Here is a 24,125-nt window from a genome sequence, read left to right on the forward strand (position 1 = left end):
ATATTATTATTTGTAAGTATTGCTTAAAATATGTACCTAAGAACCTAAAGGGGACAGAACACAAAATTTTCATTGAATAGAGGAACCAAAATCCGTGAAAATTGACCAAATTTATAAAATCCACGTATTGGCTTAGACCCATCAAATATGGATCTACTTAACCTAACTCATGGGGAAGTGTATGAGTATTAACCTTAATAATAATACTACCATGTGTTGTCCCTTTCTAAATGTTTATTGTGTTAATTAAGTCTATTTGATTTATTATATAGTACTATGGTACTATCTTAAATAAGCATGCCCCTCATTATATACTGTTTCTACACGGCCAATTGAGTGTGTCGGCTATCTTGTTTTGACTCCATATATTAAATCAATAAGGGTATATTAGTCCTCCCATGAAGTTCAAAGTCTTTGCCAAATCAAGTATGCAGAAAAGTCCTTTTCCCTTTGCTTTATGATTTTGATTAGATTGAGCTTGACCGCTCGTGCACTCAAGTCACATGTAATTCAGATGGACGATCAAAATATTTTAAAGTAAATTTAATCTTTTTAAAAAAATATTGCATTCGAAATTTAGATTGTTCAATTTTGATAAAACTAAGATATGTTGCGTACAGTCGCAACCCTATAATTCCACACAAACTAGATCATTTGTTTTCAAGCATTCATTTACATATGCAAATGCATGTGATTAATTTGTTAGGAGAGGAAATTATTTGTTAGGGCAAAATCAAACTTTTGACCTCTTTCTTACACTTTGTCATGGTTTTAACCCTAATTACTAGACTATACCTTTGATGAGTTATGAGTACGTCTATGTTGATTAATATCATAATTTTCTTTTGATTAGAAAAACAAATATTAGTGGACTATGTTATAATTTTCAAGTTTAAATCATGTACCTCGATCCTATTTAATATATTTTACGATGTCTTTCAACTCATCAACCGAACTATCTGCTTCTAATTATATATAAAACTCTATAAGTATTTGATGATGAGATTAATTTCTTTGTCACTATCTACCATTAAATATTGCCACCCTACCACCCCACGATCCCATACTAGTCCCTACTCACACCATTGACATCCAGCTATCATTGACCATTTGATCAAAATCAAACACCAATGAATCCATGACCTACAACACCAAATTCACACAAACAATTGACAAGTGTTTCATAAATAACACCACATTTAGTATTCACATGTTGATACCTAACCATGTCCATATAAATACACAACATATAACAATACTAGTTTCAACCAAATTTCACATTTTCATCCACTTATTTTTTTCTTATAACTTTTTCAATATGAAACATTTTCATTTCTTTCTCTTCATTTCTCTTCTTTTCCTCACACCAAAAGTTCATCATGCTATTAGGATTAAATTCTCAAGTCCTTCATCAAGTCATCATCATGTTTTTCATATTCCATTTTTCAATTCTCCAATAAGAAGCAAAGATAAAGATTTCAAGTCAGAGAAACGTAAAGTGCCAACAGGATCCAACCCTTTACACAACAAGAGAAGATAGTTTGATTTTTCATCAGGTTTTTGGTGGTAGAATCCATTAATTTTTCAGATTAGTATAGTCAAAAATATGTTTATTTATTTGTCATATATTAAAAAAAAGCTTAACTATTTATATATGATATATGGTAGCTGAATTTAGGTTCCATTTGTTTGTAATATTAATTAGAAATAGTTATTGGTTAGCTAGATTTGTAGTCTTGTATAGAAGGTAAATAGGATTTTGAATTTTAGGAAATATGACAAAATTAATATATGAATTATGAGTTAGAGTTAATTTTTGTAATATTGTGTCTTAGTTTTATAAATTTAATATTTTTTGTCTTAACAAATGTGTCCTGTTTTATTGCAACTTTGAACTAAAAATTTAAGATTGCAATTTTATGCTTCATTTCATAACTTTTCTTCTTTCCATGGCTCAATTCTTTTAAAGGGTTGCCATAATTGACAATTTTGTATTTATAAACTCATTTTGGAGATTCTAGCTGCTTTTTGTTGTTGACTTTTTTTTAGTAAAATTCTTGTTTTTTTTCTAAGGTGAAATTCATGTTGTTGACTATGAAATATGAATTTTCATACAATTGCATACACATGTAAATATTTTACATTCTTTTATTCTTCCCCTGCATAGTGTTTAAGATATTGAGATGTTCTCGAATAGAATTTATTTTGTTCGGAAGTGATTTCAACTTTAAGCTAAAACTCGAAGTTTTTGCTTTTTCAAATGATTTATATCTGTAATTTTATTTTTCAACTTACTTTTATCTAAATGTTTTTCAACATAAATCATTTTATCTACGATTCATTTTAGCCAGAATCAATTTTATATAACCAACACAACTCACTCAATACCAATTTTTGTCACCGCAGAATAAACACATAAACGTACTAAAAATTCTACCAAATTATAGTACTAATTAACTTTTATTTTTGGAAGAAGAAAAAGGGGTGGGGGGACCTAATTTTGAGTTCAAAATTTGATGAAAACGAAATAGTATAAATTGACTCATAATCATGAAACAGTTCACTCATAATACCTCATATGCTATCATAGGCCCCAAATTTTGAATGCACTATGTTAAATACCCATTACTTCATACAACAACCATGCAAATAATTTAGAGATATATAACACTCCACCATATCTTTTGCACAGAGAAGAATATTTGTTGGCAGATAAAATGATACTTATAGAATCCACATGCTCTCATCTTACCTACATAAAATTAGGGTTGTACCTTCTTTTTGCCTCTTTTACTTTTACATTCAAGTTAGTAATAAAATTGTGTTACCACCAAAATGGCAAAGTAGTTAGTTACAATGGAAAAAGGTCCGAGGGTATGTATGTCAGAATCACAGTGACCTACTTTAATTATTTTAAAGCATAGACTAAATTTAAATTCTCACTTCATGAAATCGTTCTAGTACACTTAAAAATTTCACATTATAAAAAATTATAGTAGTTTATAAACAACACTCACATTTTTTAATCCAACGAAATTTCATATTTAAAAGTTCACATCAAACTTAAAACTTACAATACCTAAAAAACATGATTGTAAATTTGAGGTCGAAACTCGACATATACTAACAGAGTTAGTTACATGTAATAATTAATTTTTGTTACTTCCTCCGTTCCATTTTATTTGTCGTTTTTGATTACTACACTATTCACATAATCTACTTTTACCATAATTTTTTTTTAATATATAAAACCAAATGTTAGCAAATAATATATTGTTCAATTTGTCTCGACTAATATTTTTAAAATATAAATTTTTCATAATTTTTTATAATAGATAATTAAATATATTAGTTGTCAAAATCATACATTGACAGTGGTCAAAAATGACAAATAAAAAAAGAACGAATGAAGTATTAATTTGAAATCAATCGACTCAATTATATCATCACCAAATAATTTTCATCAAACAATTGTTTGGCATTGGTTTGTGACTTTGTAATTAAGGTGGGGTTATGTGGTCCACACAGGAGAATTCTAGAGAGTGTTTGAGATGAGGGATCACACAGGATCCTACGATATTAACTTATTAAAGGTACCAATTATTTCCCACTTAGTAGCATTTTTTTTGTGTGTTAAAATAAATAAATTAAATAATTAATTAAATTAAATTTTAAAATAAATTTAAATTTTTATGTTCTTGATAGTAAAATTTATTTGAAGAATTAAAAGTTATCAGAGAAATTTTAATAAATGAAAGTATAATCTTAACTTTTTTTTCACATCATATATTTTTATATGACTTATAAAATAAACGAGGTACCAAAATTATAACTTGCACAGAACATCCAAAATGTCGGGACGTCCCCGCGTGCACAATAAGTGAGAAATAAGTGCCACAATACTAATTTTGGTTACAGGACACCCACCAAGGTACCACCACCACCCTACAACTATAACCTTTTAGGTGTGGGCGTGTTCATTTTTTTTAATACTATGGTTGAGGGAAATAATTGTGTTGTTTGAAAACAATAAAAAGTGGTGTACCATTCCATTACCATAATCTATTGAATAATAATGGATATTCTCAATTTATGATAGATATTGTCAATGGCTAACCAACATCTCAATTTGAAGGGGTAATGTAAAAACATGCTTTATTTAAGCACAAGTACATTTTGCAAATTGAATTTCCTGTGGTTTGAGGTCACAGTTTTTATTTTATAAAAGCAAGTTTTTACTTTATATTTTAAAATACCAAACTTAAATTTGAATCATCCGACTGCGGTGACTCATAATTCATGAACCTAATATCTTAAAATTTTGGGCAGAGATGCAATATCTCTTTTGTGATCCTGAAATATTTGACATATTGTTTCTCCCGACGCTCCTTAAATGATCCCCAACATAGATTTGCAATGTTAACCATTCATATTTTCGTTCGAGTTTACTTGTAGTTTCATTATTACAATTTCATATATAAATATGCATGTTAACATTGAAAATGTTTAGTGTATGAGAAAAAATATTTCAAATTTCGCCTACTAAGTACAATTTCGATTGGTAAATCATTAAGTTTGATCTAGTGATTAGAAATTTGAGTAGTATACATAAAATTCTGAATTCGATACTCTACTCCATTATAAACCAATAAAAGTACAATTTAATTGATAACTACCAAAAACATTATTAGAAAGATAAAGTTGGAACTTCACATTTTTCACTTTTCCACTATTATATATATATATATATATATATATATATATATATATATATATATATATATATATATATATATATATATATATATATATATATATATATATATATATATATATATAGTGTGCAAAGGATACTCTATATAAATAAAAAAATTGCAAACTAGTGATAGTTAATAGACATTTTGTTTATCTTTTCATTTGTAGATGTGATCATTGAAAGCACATGGTAGGTACTACGGAATCTGGAATAGTCATTAATTACTTTAGGATTGATGTTAGTGTGCCTAAGTTTGTGCCTAAATATTTTGTGTCTATGCAAGAATGTCTCCAAGTGCTAAAAAAAATGTTCAATTTGCAATGGCATTGATGTCTATGATGAGTCATGACTAACAAAAGCTGGGATAATTTCAACAATCTTGTGATACAGCTCTTTCGTAGTTTTCTATACATTTGAAGAAGAAAAAAAATTAGTTTATTACATTGCACAAAAAAAAAATTAGTTTACATTAAAAAAATGAAAAATTAAATTTATTTTGATTTTTTTTTAAAAAAAAAAATTGGCATTTGAAATAGGTGGAATTGGTTCACTAATTTAAAAATTCTTCAATTTTGATCCTCCCTTCATAATTTTGGACTTAAGTGATTAAGTGCAATCTTTTGAAAAACAATCATCTAACTACTCTACATGATATTTTTTTAATATAAATTGGATATTCTCTGTGCACAATTGTAAAAACTAATTTTTTGAGTCTTGTAAAATACAAATGAGTGACAAACTCTCTAAAAATTTTAACACTCATGCATGAGGCTACTACATGCCCAAAAACAATCATGATACATACCGTGGAAACAATCATCTAACTAGTAACTACAACGATGAACTACATTTATTGCAATATCTCTGCCTATTTACTTTTATGTTTTTTTTTTATTTTTTTTTATTTTGATTCTTTTGGAGCTCAATTTCTATCCTCTTTGCTACTAAGATTTAAGAGTATAAACTCAAGAGTACTTAAATAAAATAACACGGGTCTCTTCTAGAATTAATCAAAGTGATTTGATCTCTGACTTGCGTTTGCAGCAATGTTAAAATTCTTAATTACGGAAGAGTTTACCACACATTTGGTCTGAAGGCTCGAATGATTAGTTTTTATAGTTGTGCGCAAAAATATTCAATTTAAAATTAAAAAACATTAAGAGTATAAATATCTAAGCCTTAAATTCTGGTATTTTATGTTATTTTGCAGCTTTGCCTTTTGAGTATTAACATTGTTCTACTTATTATGGAATATTGCTTTTGGATGAGTACCAATTATTGGCCATGTATAATATGAAATGAATAAAAAAAAAGTCTATGGTTCTAACAATTTTTTTTTTTGTATTAGGATGTGGTTAATTACTTGGATTTTTCCTGATTGTTGCTTGCTCTAGGAGTGCTAATGTTTGTTTACCTTGACTATGTCATCTATTTAAGTATTGTTTATTTAGCGTATTATTGTTGGTTTTTTAGTGCATTTTGCAGTTTTTATTTTTAAAAGTTCTATTCGATCTGTTTATTTTTAAATTCTGCAGGAGAGTTTCCCGAGGATTCCAAAAATCGCAGGAAATAATTACCTACGAAGATTTTAGCTGGAAATCCGAATCCGCGGGTAATTTCGTAGGAAACGTGTTTCCTGCGGATTGTTTGTCCAAATCCGCAGGAAAACAACGAATTTCTAGTAGTTAAGACATCGGAAATTGATGTTATATAGTCTATGTTTATCAAAATGTGCAGATAAATTGAATTTAAGTTATTATGTTTTTTAAGTGCTTAAAAAAAAGTGATTTTGTGTAAAAAAATAAAAGTGATTATGTTGATTGGATACACAAAACTATCATGTATTACTATTATGTGTGAAATTGTTGTTGTTCAACTTGAAGGGATACTTTCACTCCAAGCATAGAGATCGGTCAAAAAATTGGAGGTGAACACAATTCTTGTTTCCCAAGCAATTTTGGATAATACTATTTTTTTTCCTAGTACTCTTTGATTTATCTATTCATATATTCAAGATCAATAGTTAAAATTTAAACTAAATAAAGAAAAGGAGATGAAAATAATTCTTGTTTCCCAAGCAATTGGATAATATTTTTATCCAAGTGTATATAGTCAATTGAGATAAAGGAGATGAAAATTCAATCTTAATTGTTCATATAGTCAAGATCAATAGTTAAAATTTAAACTAAATAAAGAAAAGGAGATGAAAATAATTATTGTTTCCCAAGTTGATATACTCTTTTGATTTTTTGGTTCCCTTGAGATACACTTGAAATTTTACATAAGTTTTTTTTTTATATATAAATTTTACATAAGTTTTAGTTGTTTCCCCCTCCAATTTTTTCTCTCATGTTGATCATGTTGTAGTAATCTTAATAATTCATTCACTTTAATTAGCATGAGAAAAAAATAAAAATGCGAGACAACATGAAAGAAAAAATTGGAGAGGATTCAAATCTCTCATAATAATTTATTAACTATTACATTGAGTTTAATTAGCATGCATTAATAATATTATTTTATTTTTATTTAATAAGAGAGTGAATATTATAATGAATATCGAAAAGAGAGTGTTTCTAACACTTCTTTAAAATAAGACTCATCTTGTAAACCAAAAAAAAACTCAACTTAAATTCGAGATGTCTCAAATTCGAGTTCTTTTAATAATTTTGAAGAAAGTTAAATGTTCTTTGAGTCTTAATGTTTTTAAACCGAGACATCATCCATTCATTTCAATTTTTTTTTCATAAAAATAAAATGGTTAAATTTGTTTTTGATCCCTATAATTTTTCAAAATTTTATTTTTAGTCCCGAAGATTTTTTCCATCAGAGTTTTTGGTCATACTTTTCATTCAACTGATATATATCATTCGAAATTCTGAAAAACTATAGTACCAAAAATATATTTAACCCAAAATAAAATAACATTTTTTAATATCTATATATAGGCTTAGATATGAATGTGTGTATGTAATTGGACAACACAAAGTGGTTTTAACTAATCTTGAAGAAAAATGAGTTTTCTAGCGGGAAGATTAGCAGGTAAAGAAGCTGCTTATTTCTTCCAAGAATCCAAACAAGCCGTAACTAAATTAGCTCAAAAAAATAATCATAATCATAATCATAATCCAATCTCAAAACCCAACGCCACCGATGAACGACAACACCTTCAAGATCACGCCGACGTGCTTCCCGAAGTTCTAAAACACTCTCTTCCTTCAAAACTATTCAGAGACGAAACGGTGGATGCCACGTCATCATCATTCTCGAAATGGGTTCTTCCTTCTGATCTCAAACTTCGATCTTCTGTATCTCCTGATGCTCTTAATCCTCTTCGTGGTTATGTTTCGTTACCACAAGTTACCTTTGGCCCCAAAAGGTTCTTTCTTTCGTCATCATTCTTAATTTTTCAATTTTTTTTATAATTAATTGATTGATTGATTTTAATTTGTTTAAGGTTCTTTATTTGAATTTGATTTCTAGGTTATTGATTTAGTGTGTGTTTGGTTCTATGGTGGAAAAAATGATTTTGTTTGAATTGATTTTTTCGTTAAAAGTTACTTTAAGGTAAAATGACATGACACTATTTGTTTGAATATGTTTACTTGTAAGTAAAATTAATTATAAATTTAAGTTTAAAAATCATATTTTGAGACTAGAGGTACAAATTCTAGCTTCAAGTTAGAATGATTCTAGAGGAAAAATCAATTTTGATCGGATTAGGTATGACCGACCAAGTCACTCGGCCGACCATCGATCCAGGTCAAGGCCGAGCTCAAAGGAAGAACCAGGTCACAATAAAACCAGTCCCTCGGCTGACCGTGTAGGTTAAGCCGAGCAGGAAGGACCAACTAGCTCATTGGGTACAGCTGATTCAGTCAACACATTCGCCCGGCCAACCATGCAGGTCAAGGCTGAGCAGGAAGGGAAGGACCATTCTTGACATATTCAGCCTTGCAGGACTGCTGGTCCCTGTGGAGTTGTTACCCTCATGTTACGTGTCTTGTACGAACAAGAACCATACCAAGGAAAAGGTGATGAAATCATGGTTACTACAAATCAAAATCACAAGAGAGATAGAGATTATCAATGCTCAGAATGTTTCGTTTTAAACAACTTTTGAATTGATTGAAAAATATGATGAAAATGAATACCTGATGCTCTAGTTATATACAGCTTTTGTAGAATTAACTCCTAACTACTTATCAATAACCATTGACTATATCCTAAGTTCTAATTAACTCTTATAACCAATCGTCTAATTATATATTTCAGTTATTTCATCTGTATAAGGTTCTTCTTTTAAATTTGAATTCTTGTTATTTTTTTATTTAGTCTTATTCTAAATTGGGTGTTGGGAGGGAAATGAAGTTGTTTGTAGTTTGGAATCCGTGATAATTCAGTTTTTTTTTTGGTTTGTTTATGGAAAGCCATAATTTTTAGTTGATGATTTTGATGTTTAGTTGTGTTTCAGGTTTTGAACATAATGATTTGGTTTCAGGTGGGAAATGCCTGAAGCAGCACATGGGGTTTCAGCCTCTACAGCTAATGAGTTACGTCAGGACCGGTTCGCCGTTCATGTTAACCCAGAGAAGTTAAAAGCAGCATCAGAAGGGCTTGCAAATGGTATGTTTCATTCTTCTTATATTAATTAACTGGTGATGAATGCCCTCTTTTGCTCATTGTAAGAGGTAAGTGCTGTAAGCAATTCTCAATAAAAACAGGGTGTAAACGGTGTTTTTTTGGTAAACCGTTCAGTTAAACACTTATTCAATAATCGCTTACCGGGTAAGTGGTTATCTACAAACTGTTTCTTCGATTGAATAGGAAATAATTAGATCCTGATGCAAGCTCTATTTAAGCTGTTACTGTAAGATAAGTTGAAATATTTTTTTCCTAATTAAATGCTCCCGTGGGCGTTACCTCTGAAAAAGTATTTAATTGACAAAACTTGTTTATCTGTGGTATCATCAAACTTCACATTACTTTTCTATGGATTTACAATCTGTACCAGCTAATAGTTGGTGGAAAACTAAGGGCATAGACAGATCCGTTATAATTTATGATAATTCTCTATGGTTACACTGTAATGTGTTGCTCACTGTTTTACTTTGATTAAACACATGAAATGTTAATTTTTGATTAATTTATGATAATTCTCTATGGTTACACTCGGGACTTAATTTATGAGCATCATGTATTTCTACTAAGCAATTTGGTCTAACCCCAGATTGACTTTATATGGTGGTATAAATGTTGAGGTTTTTCTGAGGGGAATAACTTATTGGGTCTAAAGAGTGTTCCATTAATTTCAGCGGGGAGAGTTGTCATTCATTGAGTTTCTCGTCAGTTACAAAAGCAAAAGTTAAACCTTCACAGGTTCCCGGTAACAGTAGACAAATTTGTGGTTATGATTTCAAATTAGCAATATTTGGAAATTTATGGTTACCATAGCTATAAGCCATTTAAGGAAAATTTTAGGACTCTTTGGCAGTGTTACAGTAAGGGGAACCCATTAGATTGAAATTATGGTTGAGGTCTTTTAAATTTAGAATATTGAAATTGTGAATAAGGGAGAGCGAAGGGTATATGACATAACTAAGGTTTAAATGGGGGAAACAACAGTGGGATGTTATTCGGGAAGAAACTACTTCTTTGTTTTAAGTCAGGTTGTATTTGGTAATTGTCATCAATTAAATAAAAAAAAACTCGAAATTTTAACAGTTAATACATCTCAAAATTTTTTACTTCTGCTTACAAGATCAATAAAAAACTCCAAAAATTGTCTTATATATGAGTCTGAAGGTAGTAATAGCACACAATAGAGCGTGCTATAGTGCTATGACTATCACCAGCTGAAGTAGAACTATTCATATCATATGTATATCTTTGTGTAATAGTTAAATTTATACACACTATAGTGTATGGTCTATACTCTGTAGATAATGGTTTATGATGTATTCTGATTTTGCTGTGCTATAATGATGTTAAGGAAAGAAAAAGGATCGAATAAATGCTTTGGGGATGATGCCCATGTTTTCTAATTCCTTATTTTGTTTTCAATTTTATAGTTGGAAAGGCATTTGCTATTGCCACTGCAGTTGTATTTGGTGGTGCTGCAATGGTAATTGGTACAGTGGCCTCCAAGTTAGAGCTGCATAATGTAAGTGATCTGAGTTATATGTTGACATGAAATTCTATGACTAGTTTTTTTTTCTTTTTTTATTTTTGATAAGCAAATTCTATGACTAGTTAATTTCCAAAGAAATTAAGAGTAGTTAATCCATTTGATTGCCTATCTCACAATATTTCCATTTTCAGTCTTCATTGAATATTCATCATGTTCAACGAACTACGTACTTAGGAACATAAAATTCTTCATGTAAACCATAGTACTGTTTGTTACTCTCTTTTTTATATGTTTTTTCAGTTGTATCAATAGATTTTTATGTAGCTATATAAATTGTGAAATTCAATTTATTGGTTCTTTATCTTAAATTTTTGTTGTTTATAACAGATGGGTGACCTCAAAACTAAAGGAAAGGATAGTGTTGAGCCACAACTTGAGAATATTAAAAACCAATTTGTTCCCATGAAAATATGGGTAAGTTTTAAACTGCATTTCTTTTATACGTTTGAATATTTCAATTGAAAGGCATAACTAAAAATGCAAAACTTTTATTATTTATAGGCTGAGAATATGTCAAAAAAGTGGCATTTGGAAAAGAAAGATGTCAAGCAGAAGACTATTGTAAAAGATCTATCTAAAATTTTGGGTGCTAAATCATCATCAGATTGATATTTTCATTTTTATTTGTTTTCCTTTTCTTCTTTAATGGCGGCATGAGCGATATGTAGATAGTTTGGATGTAGTGTGCTTTTGGCTGTTGTTGTGGCTATAGTATAGATGTTAAAGCTTGCTGGAAAATGAAAATAACACAGTACTAGTATAACTTACCCGTGCAATTGCACGGGTTAATGTTCAATGAAAAATATAAATTATTAAAATTTTAATATTTTGTGATTTTTTAATTATCTATAAATTTTTTTATTTAATGTAATTTATTTAGATATGAAAAATAATACAAATTTTACATATTTTAAAGGGGAGGGTGTATATTAATCTTCCACTCCCCGTTCCCAACTCACATGTTATTTTTTCTCTCATAGACATCTGCATTAGTTTCTGTAAGGATCTCATCAACATATTAAAAAAATTGAATAAATAAATTTATTCTTCGTCTTTAAATATGCTCTTTAGATCCAATAGAAAAAACATATAGGCCATAGAGATGAGAAATGATAAAAAACTGAATAAGAGAAAAGAATATGTAAAAAAGAGATGAAAGAAAGCTGAGAGCAAAAATATTTTTAGTCAATTTTGGCAATGTTTCTAAAATTTTGTTTTATCATCAAATCATATTCCTTGAGTGTAGCTATCTTATATACCAATGTTTGACATAATATTTTTGGTGCAATAATTAATTCGTAATTAACACACGATTAATATAAAGACTTCTATAGAAAGCTAGAAATTAATATACAAACTTCTTGAGAAAGTCAAATCTCATAAAATATGAAAATTTCAATAAATTAATGATAGTATTGCAAGACCAAAAATAAATTAATGTATTTAAATAAAAATAAACAAATTGATGAAGAGAAAGTTTCATTTTTGTTTAGTACCAAATTGTAAAAAAAAAGGTAAACTAATTCAAAGTCCAATGAATTGTTTTTAATTAACCTAATTTTAATACCTAAAACTATGCATCATTAAACATAATTATTTGGATTTTATTTTAATATTTTTAACTATACAAATAACTAATTCAAAGTCCACTGATTGTAAAAAAAAAAAAAAAACTATACAAATAACTAATATGAATTCAAAAACTAAAATAATACGTAAGAAAACTACATAGTGAGGTACATATAAAATTTCATATATAAATAATAATGAACATAACACTATTGAAAAAATACATCATTTGATCACTCTGTTGATTCATTCATTAAGAGAATACATCATTGATATTTCAAGTTGTATCCAACTCATAATTATTGATAAAGCAAGATAAGAAAAAAAGAGACTCCAAGTTTGATCTCAATTCAATCCATTTTGTCAGAATATGATGCATTTCTTATTGTCTTCCAATGATTTCTGTGTCACAAATAATAAATTGGATTAATAAATAAAAATAAAAATATAAAGACCAAAAGAAAATAATCTAAATAGCAAAAAAAAACAATATAAGAAATATCGAACAAAGAAAAAATAATAAAGAAATTTTTAAAAAGTGACAATAGACAAAAAAAATTGTGAGTATTGAGAGAGATGAAATCTATAACAATATATAAAGGGGATAGGGGAGTTTGGGTTAACTTTTTCTTTGGTCTATTTTGCCCTTCACTATCATTTGAAATAACACATATAACACCCTTGATTTTTTTAGTAGCAACAAAAAAATGTGATTAACAAACTCACAATAACATAAGACATTTTAGTCTTCATACAAATGTCATATATATATATATATATATATATATATATATATATATATATATATATATATATATATATATAGTGAAAAAAATGAACATATGAGTAATTTTATCTTTAATGTGAAATTAAATTCATTAAAGTCAAATATATTGATTCCATTTTCAATTTAAAAAACGTATTAGTAAATATATTTGTAAATAAGGCATATTCCATTCCATTATATTATAAATTGATGCACATGAATATAACTCAAATATTCCATTTTTTTTAAGATAATAAAATATGAAGAATTGGCTTGTTAAAAAAAATGAAGAATTATATTTTAAAATAAATTTCGAATTTTAATTTTTATTAATAAATTGAATGTGAATAATTTTTTTTATCAAACTAATGCTTATATTTTAATAAAAATATATTAGTTTTTTAGCATAATTCTTTTTATCACATAATAAGAATTTGTTTTTGTATGTTAAAAAAATTGGGGTCTTGTTTAAAAAAAAAATTGGGGTCTTACCATTTTAGAATATTAGTACTATAACTTGTTTGATTGTCTCCTAATCTCCTAATAATAATGTATTGAATTCTTACCAAAATAAATAATGTTTTGAATTGTTTCCAAATATAGAATATAAATTGACTACTCATTTATTTTCATATTTTCTGTGCATGTATATAATATAAAAATAATTTGTTGTAAAACTACTCATTTATGTTAAAGGTAATTTAGACAAATGCACTCAAATAATAATACAGTTTTTTTTATTAATCAAATAATAATACACTTAAAAAATAAGAATTGAAAATATTGTTGATATTTTTCAAACGAAAAAAAAAATCTCAACATCTAATGTTGTTTAAATTAATTTATAAGAATAAGAAATTTCTATATATAGTATTATAGTTATAATTTTTAAATTTGATTTTTGTGATTAAACCCGATTAATATATCAATAATTGTCTTTCTGATTTTGATTTTTGTGATTTAAACCTGATTAATATAGTAATGGTTGCATTTTTAAATTAACCAAAGGTCAAATAAATAAAATTAGAGAAATGTTCTAATAAGTCGCCACATAGGAGATTAGTAAATAGTAGAGTGACATCTAATCAAGTGATCAAATAGAGAATGACACATAGGAAAGTTTCCATGAGAAAAAACTCCTAAACATATAAATAATAGATAGATATATTCACAAAAATAAAGAGTTTACCTATTTGTATTTTTTATTTTATTTTGTGTCTTTCAAGTGTGCTTAATAATATGAAATGAGTTTTTTTTCTAAAAAAATAAAATGGATTGGTAAAAAAAAAAATAATAAGAATTCATAATGATTGTAAAGAGAATTGGTAATGTTGTTAAAAAAAATTAAAACGTATTCGATTGTTTCATTTTGAATTGATTATTTGTAAATTAGCATTAAATTTTGATTCAGAAAAACACTAAAGAAAAAATATTCCTTATATGAGTACCGCACATAAATTCTATTGAAGATGCTCTCTAAATTGCCATATAGAAAAGATGTTCTCAATTGTTGTCACATAGATTATGATGAATGAGAGGATGCCACATTGGATTAATAAAAATTAAAATTCATAAGAAAGTGACACGCAGATTTGTTTCCTAGAGAAAAAACTCTTAAACATATTAGTCAAATATATTGATTCCAATTTTAATTTTAAAAATATATTAGTAAATTAGTAATTAGTAAATTAGTAAATAAGACATATTCCATTATATTATAAATAAATTAAATAAATTAATGCACATGAATATAACACACATATTCCAATTTTTTTAAATAATAATAAAATATTAATTATATTATGTGACTCTATATAATTATAAAATTATGAAAATATATAATATATTTTTTTTACCGTAATACAATATATATATATATATATATATATATGTGACCTTAGTATTTTGATACACGACCATTTAGAAAAAATTTTGTGAGAGAATAATTTTGATCATAAAGATTTAATATTTTTTTAATTGAATTTGAAGACCATAAAAATTATTATATCCAGCTGACAATTATACCTAATTATTATATCCAGTTGGCAATCTTCCTTTCATAAAAAAAATTTTAAAAACAATTGCTTTGGTACAAAAAAAAAAAATTTTGACGAAATTGGTACAAAAATAATTATTAGAGTAAATTTATGATTTTCGGTCAACAAAAATAATGACTATATAATTGCTTGCTATATATAGCACTTCAGAAACAATTCCTTTTGTAATAATGCAAAATAAAAAAAAAATGAAAAATCATATAAAGTATTTAATTCATTTATGGCCAAAAATATGGGAGAAAAATGCATTTGGGAACGCCATGTGTACATAATCCTTTCTATCAAACCCTCCCAAATAATAATATAATAATAATAATAATAATAATAATAATAATAATAATAATAATAGATAGATAGATAGATAATAGATAATGGGGATAGATAATAGGTGCATTAAATACGATTTATAAACAATAATTGAGAAATGATTGAATTTCCAAATTAGCCAAAGATTTTAAGTAAAATGATATCATCATGTATTAGAGAAATTGCAAAGGCCTTCATAGTTAGCCACATAGGAATTTGAGAAATATTAGAATTCCACATAAGACATGGATCAAGGAAATGGTGCCACATAGGAATAAGACCATGAGAGAGAAACTCCTAAATATATAAATAATAGATGTATATGTATGTAGTAATAAGAGGAATTGTTTTGGTTAATTCAAAAATTCCTTTGCTCTTTCAAGCAGACTAAACTAGTGTAAGGTTTTGAAAACCACAATTTGTTGCAACAAGATGGTACCTAGCAATGTGAGATAAATATCTAATATGCCTATGTTTGTCTATGTTTATGCAAAGCTACTTTGTTCCATATCTTTTAAGGTTATAACACAGTTTGGTTATACCAATTTGGTTTTAGTCGCTCAATTTTTTTGGATTCTATTATATTCCCTGTAGTATAGTCTTTGATGAAATTTGAGCAATAATGATGTCATTTTTAAGTGTCAGAAAAGTTTCAGCAGAATTAAGAACTAGCATCTTTAAAACTGCAACATGAGTAAACCTACCAAGAACCTCGTTACCATAAACTCTTGTTGTCAGGTGTTGCACTTACACTTTAGATTGAGCGTGTGTCTGATGTTCGACACAGCAAGTGTCGATGTCCAATATTTATTGTCTGTGGCAATGCTTCACAGCTAGCTACCATTGTTCTGTATTGAAACCAATCTCATTGTGTGATTCACATCACCTAGCTTTTTCTATCCAATGTTTTTTAAAAGGAATAATAAGTTCACTCAATAAAACATCAAGTACATGATATGACTTGATCGTGAGACCATATTAAATTATAAACCACTGTTCTTAAATGCATATATTGAGTATTATTGTAAATAAGGCTGGGATGAGCCAGTTAATGAGTGAAGTGATTAAAAGAAACTGTTTTGGTAAATATGAAAATGCAATAGAACCAACACATGTTGGTACAAGTGACAATGAGTATGGTTCCATTTAAGCAATGTTTCAAATTCTGTTTTTCTGAATGAAAAACATTGGAATCTGTATAGTTTTCTCCCCTTACATGAACAGATGAAATGAAGGGTAAATCTTGTTCATGACTAGTTTGACCTCATAAGCTCAAGGGACAAAGTTCAAATTCTTTCAGAGACCTATAGCTTGTAATCAAGACCAGCTCCGTATTTCCAAGCCTCGAGATGTCTTTTCCACTGGAAACTCGTCTCGGATGGTAGTGTATTTAGAAATGGCCTTGAAATGAATGGAAAATGTGAGAGCAAATGAGATATTGTTGAATATATATACAAAATAATAAAATGGTTCAGAAAAGACCTTCCAAATGAAACGACTGTTACCTCACAATAGGATCAGCAAAGCTCGCGAGAAAGGTGTAGTAACCAAGCATTAGAAAATGCCTGGACCAATCAAGCAGTACAGGAATACCAACCTGGAACAAGAATAACTTCTAAGTTTTCTGTATTGAAAAGGTTGCTTCACTAATCACTAAAAGGCAAGAATTGACGGAAGCTGCAATTTTCTAAAATATGGCAAAAATATTCTTGAGAGCAACAATGAAGCATGATTGTTCATGCAATTTTCATAACTAATATTGACGCTGATATTGCTTTCTCAACAGAAAAGGCCTTAAGGCCACGGTTGACTGATATATACACAGACGAACGTCTAATCAATCATATTTCACCAACTTGCAACAATTTAAACAAATTTTAAAAAGTATTAGTCTGATGTGGTAAGATATAGTGAATACATTCGGATGTTTATGTGAAATTTGTTTACACTGTCTGTGCATAGTTATTAGACTATAACTAAACTATAGCTAAACTCATGAATCACCTGTTTGAATATGGATGGCAGTATTTGAGGACTTGTTAACATAACCAGGCCTAGTGTCTTGGAAAGTGGCCCAAACTGTACGACATCCTGTAATATATAATAGAATACTTCTCAGAAATGTGATTAGATACCTCATTAAAGGAAAAACATCCTGTAATAAACAAAATATCATAACATGAAGGGTCTAAGTAATTCACCTGCAGAAACGGTCGTAGCACTGGATCCCCAAGCCTCTGCAAATGCGAAATCAGTGTTGTGATGTCAATTGTAGTTTAGAGAAAATAGAGGTTTGTTCAAATTACACTAGGCAACAGTGCTATAACACCACTATTTGACAACATTTTGTACTATGGCTTATTATGAAACAAAAGGGATATGTTCAAATTCATTACACTATAGTGCTATATCGCCGCACTTTAACAAAATTTGGTGAAATATGACACAGATGAGTGAGATGAACTACCTGCATACAACTAAAATTGGCATAAAGAAGTTCATTGATAAAATCTTCAGGAACGTCAGACTGTTTCTTCGCTGACATTGCTCTTTGGAATAACCAAGAAGCACTCAAGTTGGGCTGCATTAAACAGAAATATTGGTGCTTTGTTTCATGTAAAGTTTATGAACTAGTCATCAAGAAAAGCATAAAAGTACCATGTATGGATTCAGCAGAGACAAGTTGTATGAGTCAAGATAATCACCACTGATTGCTTCATGTATTCCTTCATTGAAGCAAAGTGAAGCGGACATTAGATTATCTCAATGCTATTTCTATTGTATCTTTCCTTCCTCAGTTTGATGAGAGTTATTGGCCATTACTAACTAAAACTTACAAGATCTATATTTTCAAAATCACTGATAGTAAAAACAAGTGAATCATGTCAACTAAGGCAACAACAATGCAACAGAAAGGCATACCAGCTGACAGTCTCCCAAGATGTCTGGTCAAACTCCCGAAACCACCAAATGATACAGGTGATTGTATGCCGCTGGCATCACCAAACTACATAATAAAGTGCCGTTGCATTAGTATTATAGATCTTAGATGACTTAGTTTCACGGAGCTTTGGAAGTGTAAAACGTAGTTTACCTGCAAAACTCTACTAAAAGCAGCTGGTAGCGGGCTGGGAAGTGCTCCATATCATCAAACGGTGTTATATATCATAAGAGAAATGACAATAACACAAATTTAGTAAATTGAAGATGTGACTTCTATTTAATTAATTTGTAAGCACGTGGTTTCATGCATATTAGTACCTCTCGCGGTATGTGGGAAAGATGCCATAAATAACTCTCAGTATCTCTAGGTTGTCAAGTTGAACACCCTATCATATAAAAATTGCAAATGCACACCATCAAGTAGAGAGCAGCAGAACTGAACACGGGAGAATTAATGAACACATCAGGCCAATTCAAGATGTTTGGCATAGACTTGAAGAAAAGGAATGTTTGAAGGATGTAAGGTACGGCCTATTTTATGGATATTCTTTTGTCCAACAAAAAAATGATGGATTATTTGCACAATCAATGCAGGATATATATGCAACAAAAACTTTAGGACTTGATAATTTATGATAGCCATTGTCAAGATTCTAGTTTGATTGTGAAGAACAACGAATTGAAAAGAAAAAAAATATTCCATATTGTAGATAGCTTTGTCATAGAAAATAAATCTTATTAGGGAAAAAAAATTGGGAAGTGGAACAATACAATGATAAGTCCATGTTTGGACAACCAGTTTAATTAAGCACTTATCATATAAGTGCGTATGTATATGCTATTTCTGTAACAAAAGATACAAAATGAACTCAGAACATAATAAGAAAAGAAAACTAGCCTGATATTCTGGCATCAGATTCCAGTATTCTTCCAACAATTCTTCCAATTTTGGAGATCCTGGTTGAGGATCTACATAAGTGAACATATAAGTAGTACGATCAAGAGGACCCGATCCTGCTGGAAATGCCTGTGATAATTTCAGTGAAAATTCTTAAAAATAAAAATTGAGGAATTGATCTAGTAACAAAAATTACCTCCCAAAAATATTGTGCTTTTGAATCTCCAACTTTCTTTACTGTTGAACTGCTGAATATCACATCACTAATGGAGTTATTTTCAAAGCCACGTGCGCAGGTTCCAACAACAAGGCAAACACCATCCGGCTTCCTACCACGTCTTATCTGTAAAATCAAATTAGCATAAATAGTAGTTTAATGAAGCAAAATTCAAGCGAATGTGTCCTTCATATGCATAAAAACAAACCTATCTAATGTCCTAGATAAAGACATTCCTACGCGACGCGAACTCTCTCACAAAGATAAAAAGAAAAGGAGGAAATAGAAACGGAAACCTATACCTATATTGTATGGCATGAACCATGTAAAATTCATAACATGATGAAAATTATAGATTATCTGTTTGAAAGAAACGTGTAAAAGTGTATTCCTGACCTGTTTTACAACAGGGGAAAAGTTCCCCATGGCATCAATTATAAGACGAGATGACAAGATTTTGTCTCCAGAAAGTTTCAGAACCTGGAAAAAAAAAATAATACAACTTTATTAGTAACATTTTCATGTCACATGAACCAAATGGTAATTTAACTTTCCATTTCAATGCTAAGTTCACATATTCTATGTTTCCATGCTTCACAATACAACTTTATGTAATCCTTTCTCTTCTTATACTCGGTTGAATATAATTGTCTTTCCAATTATGATAATTCACAATGGTATGATTTTATAAAATAGCAAAACTTTTCACTGATAATTAGTTATACAATTCCTATAAGTTAAGAAAAACTCACTGCAGCATCCTCATATACATTTATGGAGGAAACACTGAAACCCTCTAAAATGACTCCACCAAGGGCTATAAAACGTTTCTTCACAATCTCTATAAGCCTGGCAGGTCTACAACGACAGAGAAACAAATTACAACCGGCAAGAAAATCATTAACCAAATAAAAACATCGATAAAATTAATCATTTATATCCAATTAATTATATGGGAAGGAGACTGACGAAACACCGAGATTAAGAATGTCGTTGACCCAGATATCCCCTTTCCTTTCAAATCCACATCTATTCTGCACAGTTCATGAAATTACCTAAACAAAGTTAGTGTACAATAATTTCAAGATGCAAAAGGAGAAGAGGAAATAGCATGAAGCCATGAAGTATTTAAAAATTTGCAACTAAACTGAAGTTAAGGAATTACAGGATTAAATTTTGCTGATGTGACTCTTTCGATGTCATCTTCTTCCAAGACTCCAACTTCTACAAGTTCCAAAAGCTCCTTTCTTGATATGTTCCATTCTTGTTCTCTCTAATGATCAAAACAACAACAAAAACAACTCAAAACCTAATTTGATCCTTCAAAAATTTTATTGACTCTTATCTGTCTAAGATTTGATGTCTCAATGCAGTTAAAGTTACCCCTTTCAACACATTCCTTTCGACAACGGCAACTCGAAGACCCCTAGCACACAAGGCTGTGGCTATGAATATTCCAAGAGTCCCTCCACACACTATCACGTCATATGAACTTTCTGATTTGTCAGCAAGATCAGACGAGGTAAACAAGCTAGGTATTGTAGAGACAACTTGTTGAGGTTCTTGCACAACTGCAATATGTACATATCATCATATTAAGACGATTACCAATTTAGTACCAGACATATAAGGTTGTCACATTTCTTATGAGAAAGTATATTTTTACACACAAACCTGACATTAAATTGGATGGCTAACACCGTTAAAATATGTGGATAATTCAATTTTGTGAATGATTAGTGAATATAACAATGTTGCACAACTCATTAACCATCCATTAAACACAATGGGCAGAAAGATTAGTTCAAATTTCTTCCGCTAAACCAGATTTTGAACGTTGTTAACCATAATGTTTTGGTGAACCATCAAAATTGTGTTCAAATATACATGATATTCTGTTGGGTTTCAAGTGTGAGTGGTTAAGTCCTACATCGATTATGAATAGGAATAATGTTGGAATTATAAATGAGGCGACCCATTAAGATTTGGGATTAAGATGTGGTGTCCAACTCACTTATGTGGTTGTTCAACGTTCAATGTGATAATCACCAGACCCCCTCATGACCCAACATATTCATTAATCATCTACTGAATGACATTCAATATCATACAATTGTTATATTCATTAATCATGGTTAATGAATACAATTGAAAATCATGGTTAATGAATCGCGGAACATTGTTATATTCATTAACCATCTAGTGAACGTAATTAATCACATATTTGAATTGCATTAATGATCCAAATCAATGTCGAAATTTGATATTAAATTTATGTGTCCTAAATAACACAACAATTTCCAAATGAGCATAGGAGTAATTGAATGACATTAATCCTCTTGAGCTGAACAAATGTTTAAGATATATAGACGATTACATTCAATTAAACGTGTCAGTGTGGTGTCTGGTGCCCGTGTGACCGTAAGTGCTTCATAGAGAATAGGGAATCATTGAATGCCATTCACCTTCTTGAGCTGAGCAAATGTTTGACCATAGCTGGTCTAATCTTTTCAAAGCTTGATATGAGTATGCTCCACCAGCACCACCAACTTCACCATCATCCACAGAAACACTCTCCATTATTCTCTATTATTATTAACAAAACAAAACACAATAATCAAAGAAAAAGAAAGTTGTATAACATAACACATATGAGCAATTGAAGAAATAGTAGTACCTGGGTTTTGGAGGGAACAACTTGTGGTCTCAAAAGGAAGGATTTTCTGCCACATTTCTTATATGGGAATTGAGTCCTCACAAAAATCTGAGATATTCCATTGATGGGTTGAAACTGAAGCAATGACATAACTGAAACAAGTCGTTTTTCAGTATGAATCAATAATAATCATTAAAAACACCAAATTTGCGAACCACAAGTGAACACGTTTAACTAAAAAAAGAATAAAGTGAGGGGTGTGTGCGGTAAGAAAGGGATAAAAGTGAAACGGTGAAAGAAAGATATGAAGGTCTGAACTTGAACTTTGTTTTGTACTAGAGTGTACACGATTCGAACTCCCGACAGCATATAAAATGTAATATTTCTATCAATTTACTTAAATTTATGGGGACAAATTTTGTTTATTTCATTTGCAATATTTATTTGTCTTAAGATAATTGTTATTTTAAAATATCAATGAAATATTACTTGTAGGGATTATATTTCGAACCTCAGATTTTTCATTTCATAATACTTAATGTGTGAATCTACTCACTATTTTACTTGACAAAAAAATAGTTACTTTTTTCATTAATATAACTATCTATATATCAATCATCATCAATATATATTATATATATATATATATATATATATATATATATATATATATATATATATATATATATATATATATATATATACATGGAAAGCAAGCTTTTTTTTGCTGATGTGTCATCTTTACAAAACTCTTATGCTTATGTGTCAGCTTTACAAAATTCTTATTTTTGCTTATATATTGTGCATATACACTCCTATGTTTTCTTCATGTTGTAACTCCCAAATAAATTTCTAATTAATTCATTGATAAATTGTAAAAAAAAAAAAGTTGAAACGGCTGCTTTATTTAATATTACAATGTAACCTATCAAAAATCTTTTTTTTTTACGCAACCTATCAAAAATCTTCTTAGCCTTTCAATTCCACATTTAATTTAAAACGGTGTTATTCATGACTATATATGTGCCTTATGAACAACCCCTTGGTACATATATGAGGGTGTGTATTGCCAAAGGAAAACAATAATTTTCTCAAATGTTTTTAATCTCATTTTGTGTCCTATTTGTTTTTGCGAGATTCAACGGATGAGGCTATTATAGTGCATTTTACTCTTTTAATTCAAGCATATACCAATTCATGTTTGATACAAAATCTTGCATTTGCTTCAAGTACCTTTTATCTAAGTGTAATTAGTATGCATATATATTCTGTATTCTTTTGAACAAATCTATTTTTAATTAATTTTATATGTTTTTGTGGAATCAATTGTATGTATGAGTTGGATAGTGATGACACATTTTTTATGAGGTAGTAAAACATTCTCACTCTTTTATTATGTCTTTGTTAGTTTTCCTTGGTGTGCGTGGAAATTGGTAATATATTTGTTTGACTTTGCTTTCTACTTGCTTAGATCAAAAGAATAAAAAGGTATGTAATTTTATTTCGAGTCTTCCTAATTTTCATTTTCCATTTTAATTATATCACAAAGATAATTTGAACAATTATAATTTTTTTTTATCTTTTCAAATTTGAATGACATATTCTATCCAATAAAAAAGTTGAATCACATATGATTAGAAGTTAGCTTTTGAATCGACAAAGTCTCACTAGGTCTTGAGAATATCAACTTTTGAACAATACATATTATATGCAGTTTCTATATATATATATATATATATATATATATTAGTTTCTTTTTCACAATAT

General features: G+C 29.1%; 2 protein-coding genes across 3 annotated transcripts; one reads left to right on the forward strand and one right to left on the reverse strand.

Moving 5' to 3' along the window:
• Positions 1-7,710: 7,710 nt before the first annotated feature.
• On the forward strand, positions 7,711-11,690 carry LOC123881382. Its single transcript, XM_045930054.1, has 5 exons — positions 7,711-8,135; positions 9,258-9,382; positions 10,828-10,919; positions 11,274-11,360; positions 11,448-11,690. The coding sequence occupies exons 1-5, from the start codon at positions 7,771-7,773 to the stop codon at positions 11,553-11,555; spliced, it is 777 nt and encodes a 258-aa protein (XP_045786010.1). The 5' UTR covers positions 7,711-7,770; the 3' UTR covers positions 11,556-11,690.
• A 4,934-nt stretch (positions 11,691-16,624) lies between these two features.
• LOC123920077 lies at positions 16,625-22,605 on the reverse strand. 2 transcript variants are annotated; one of them, XM_045972210.1, is made up of 18 exons: positions 22,380-22,605; positions 22,168-22,288; positions 21,086-21,273; positions 20,868-20,975; positions 20,672-20,736; positions 20,455-20,560; positions 20,099-20,182; positions 19,682-19,828; positions 19,486-19,614; positions 18,906-18,973; positions 18,739-18,772; positions 18,567-18,651; positions 18,303-18,370; positions 18,112-18,225; positions 17,846-17,881; positions 17,649-17,735; positions 17,150-17,241; positions 16,625-17,045 (listed from the first exon to the last, which is right to left on the reverse strand). In XM_045972210.1, the coding sequence occupies exons 1-18, from the start codon at positions 22,506-22,508 to the stop codon at positions 16,949-16,951; spliced, it is 1,758 nt and encodes a 585-aa protein (XP_045828166.1). In that variant the 5' UTR covers positions 22,509-22,605; the 3' UTR covers positions 16,625-16,948. The 2 variants fall into 2 exon arrangements, with proteins under 2 accessions (XP_045828166.1, XP_045828165.1); XM_045972209.1 differs by having other exon boundaries at positions 18,739-18,790; positions 22,380-22,557.
• Positions 22,606-24,125: the final 1,520 nt, after the last annotated feature.

Source organism: Trifolium pratense, linkage group LG4 (genome assembly GCF_020283565.1).
Source record: "Trifolium pratense cultivar HEN17-A07 linkage group LG4, ARS_RC_1.1, whole genome shotgun sequence".
Classification (NCBI taxonomy): Eukaryota; Viridiplantae; Streptophyta; class Magnoliopsida; order Fabales; family Fabaceae; genus Trifolium; species Trifolium pratense.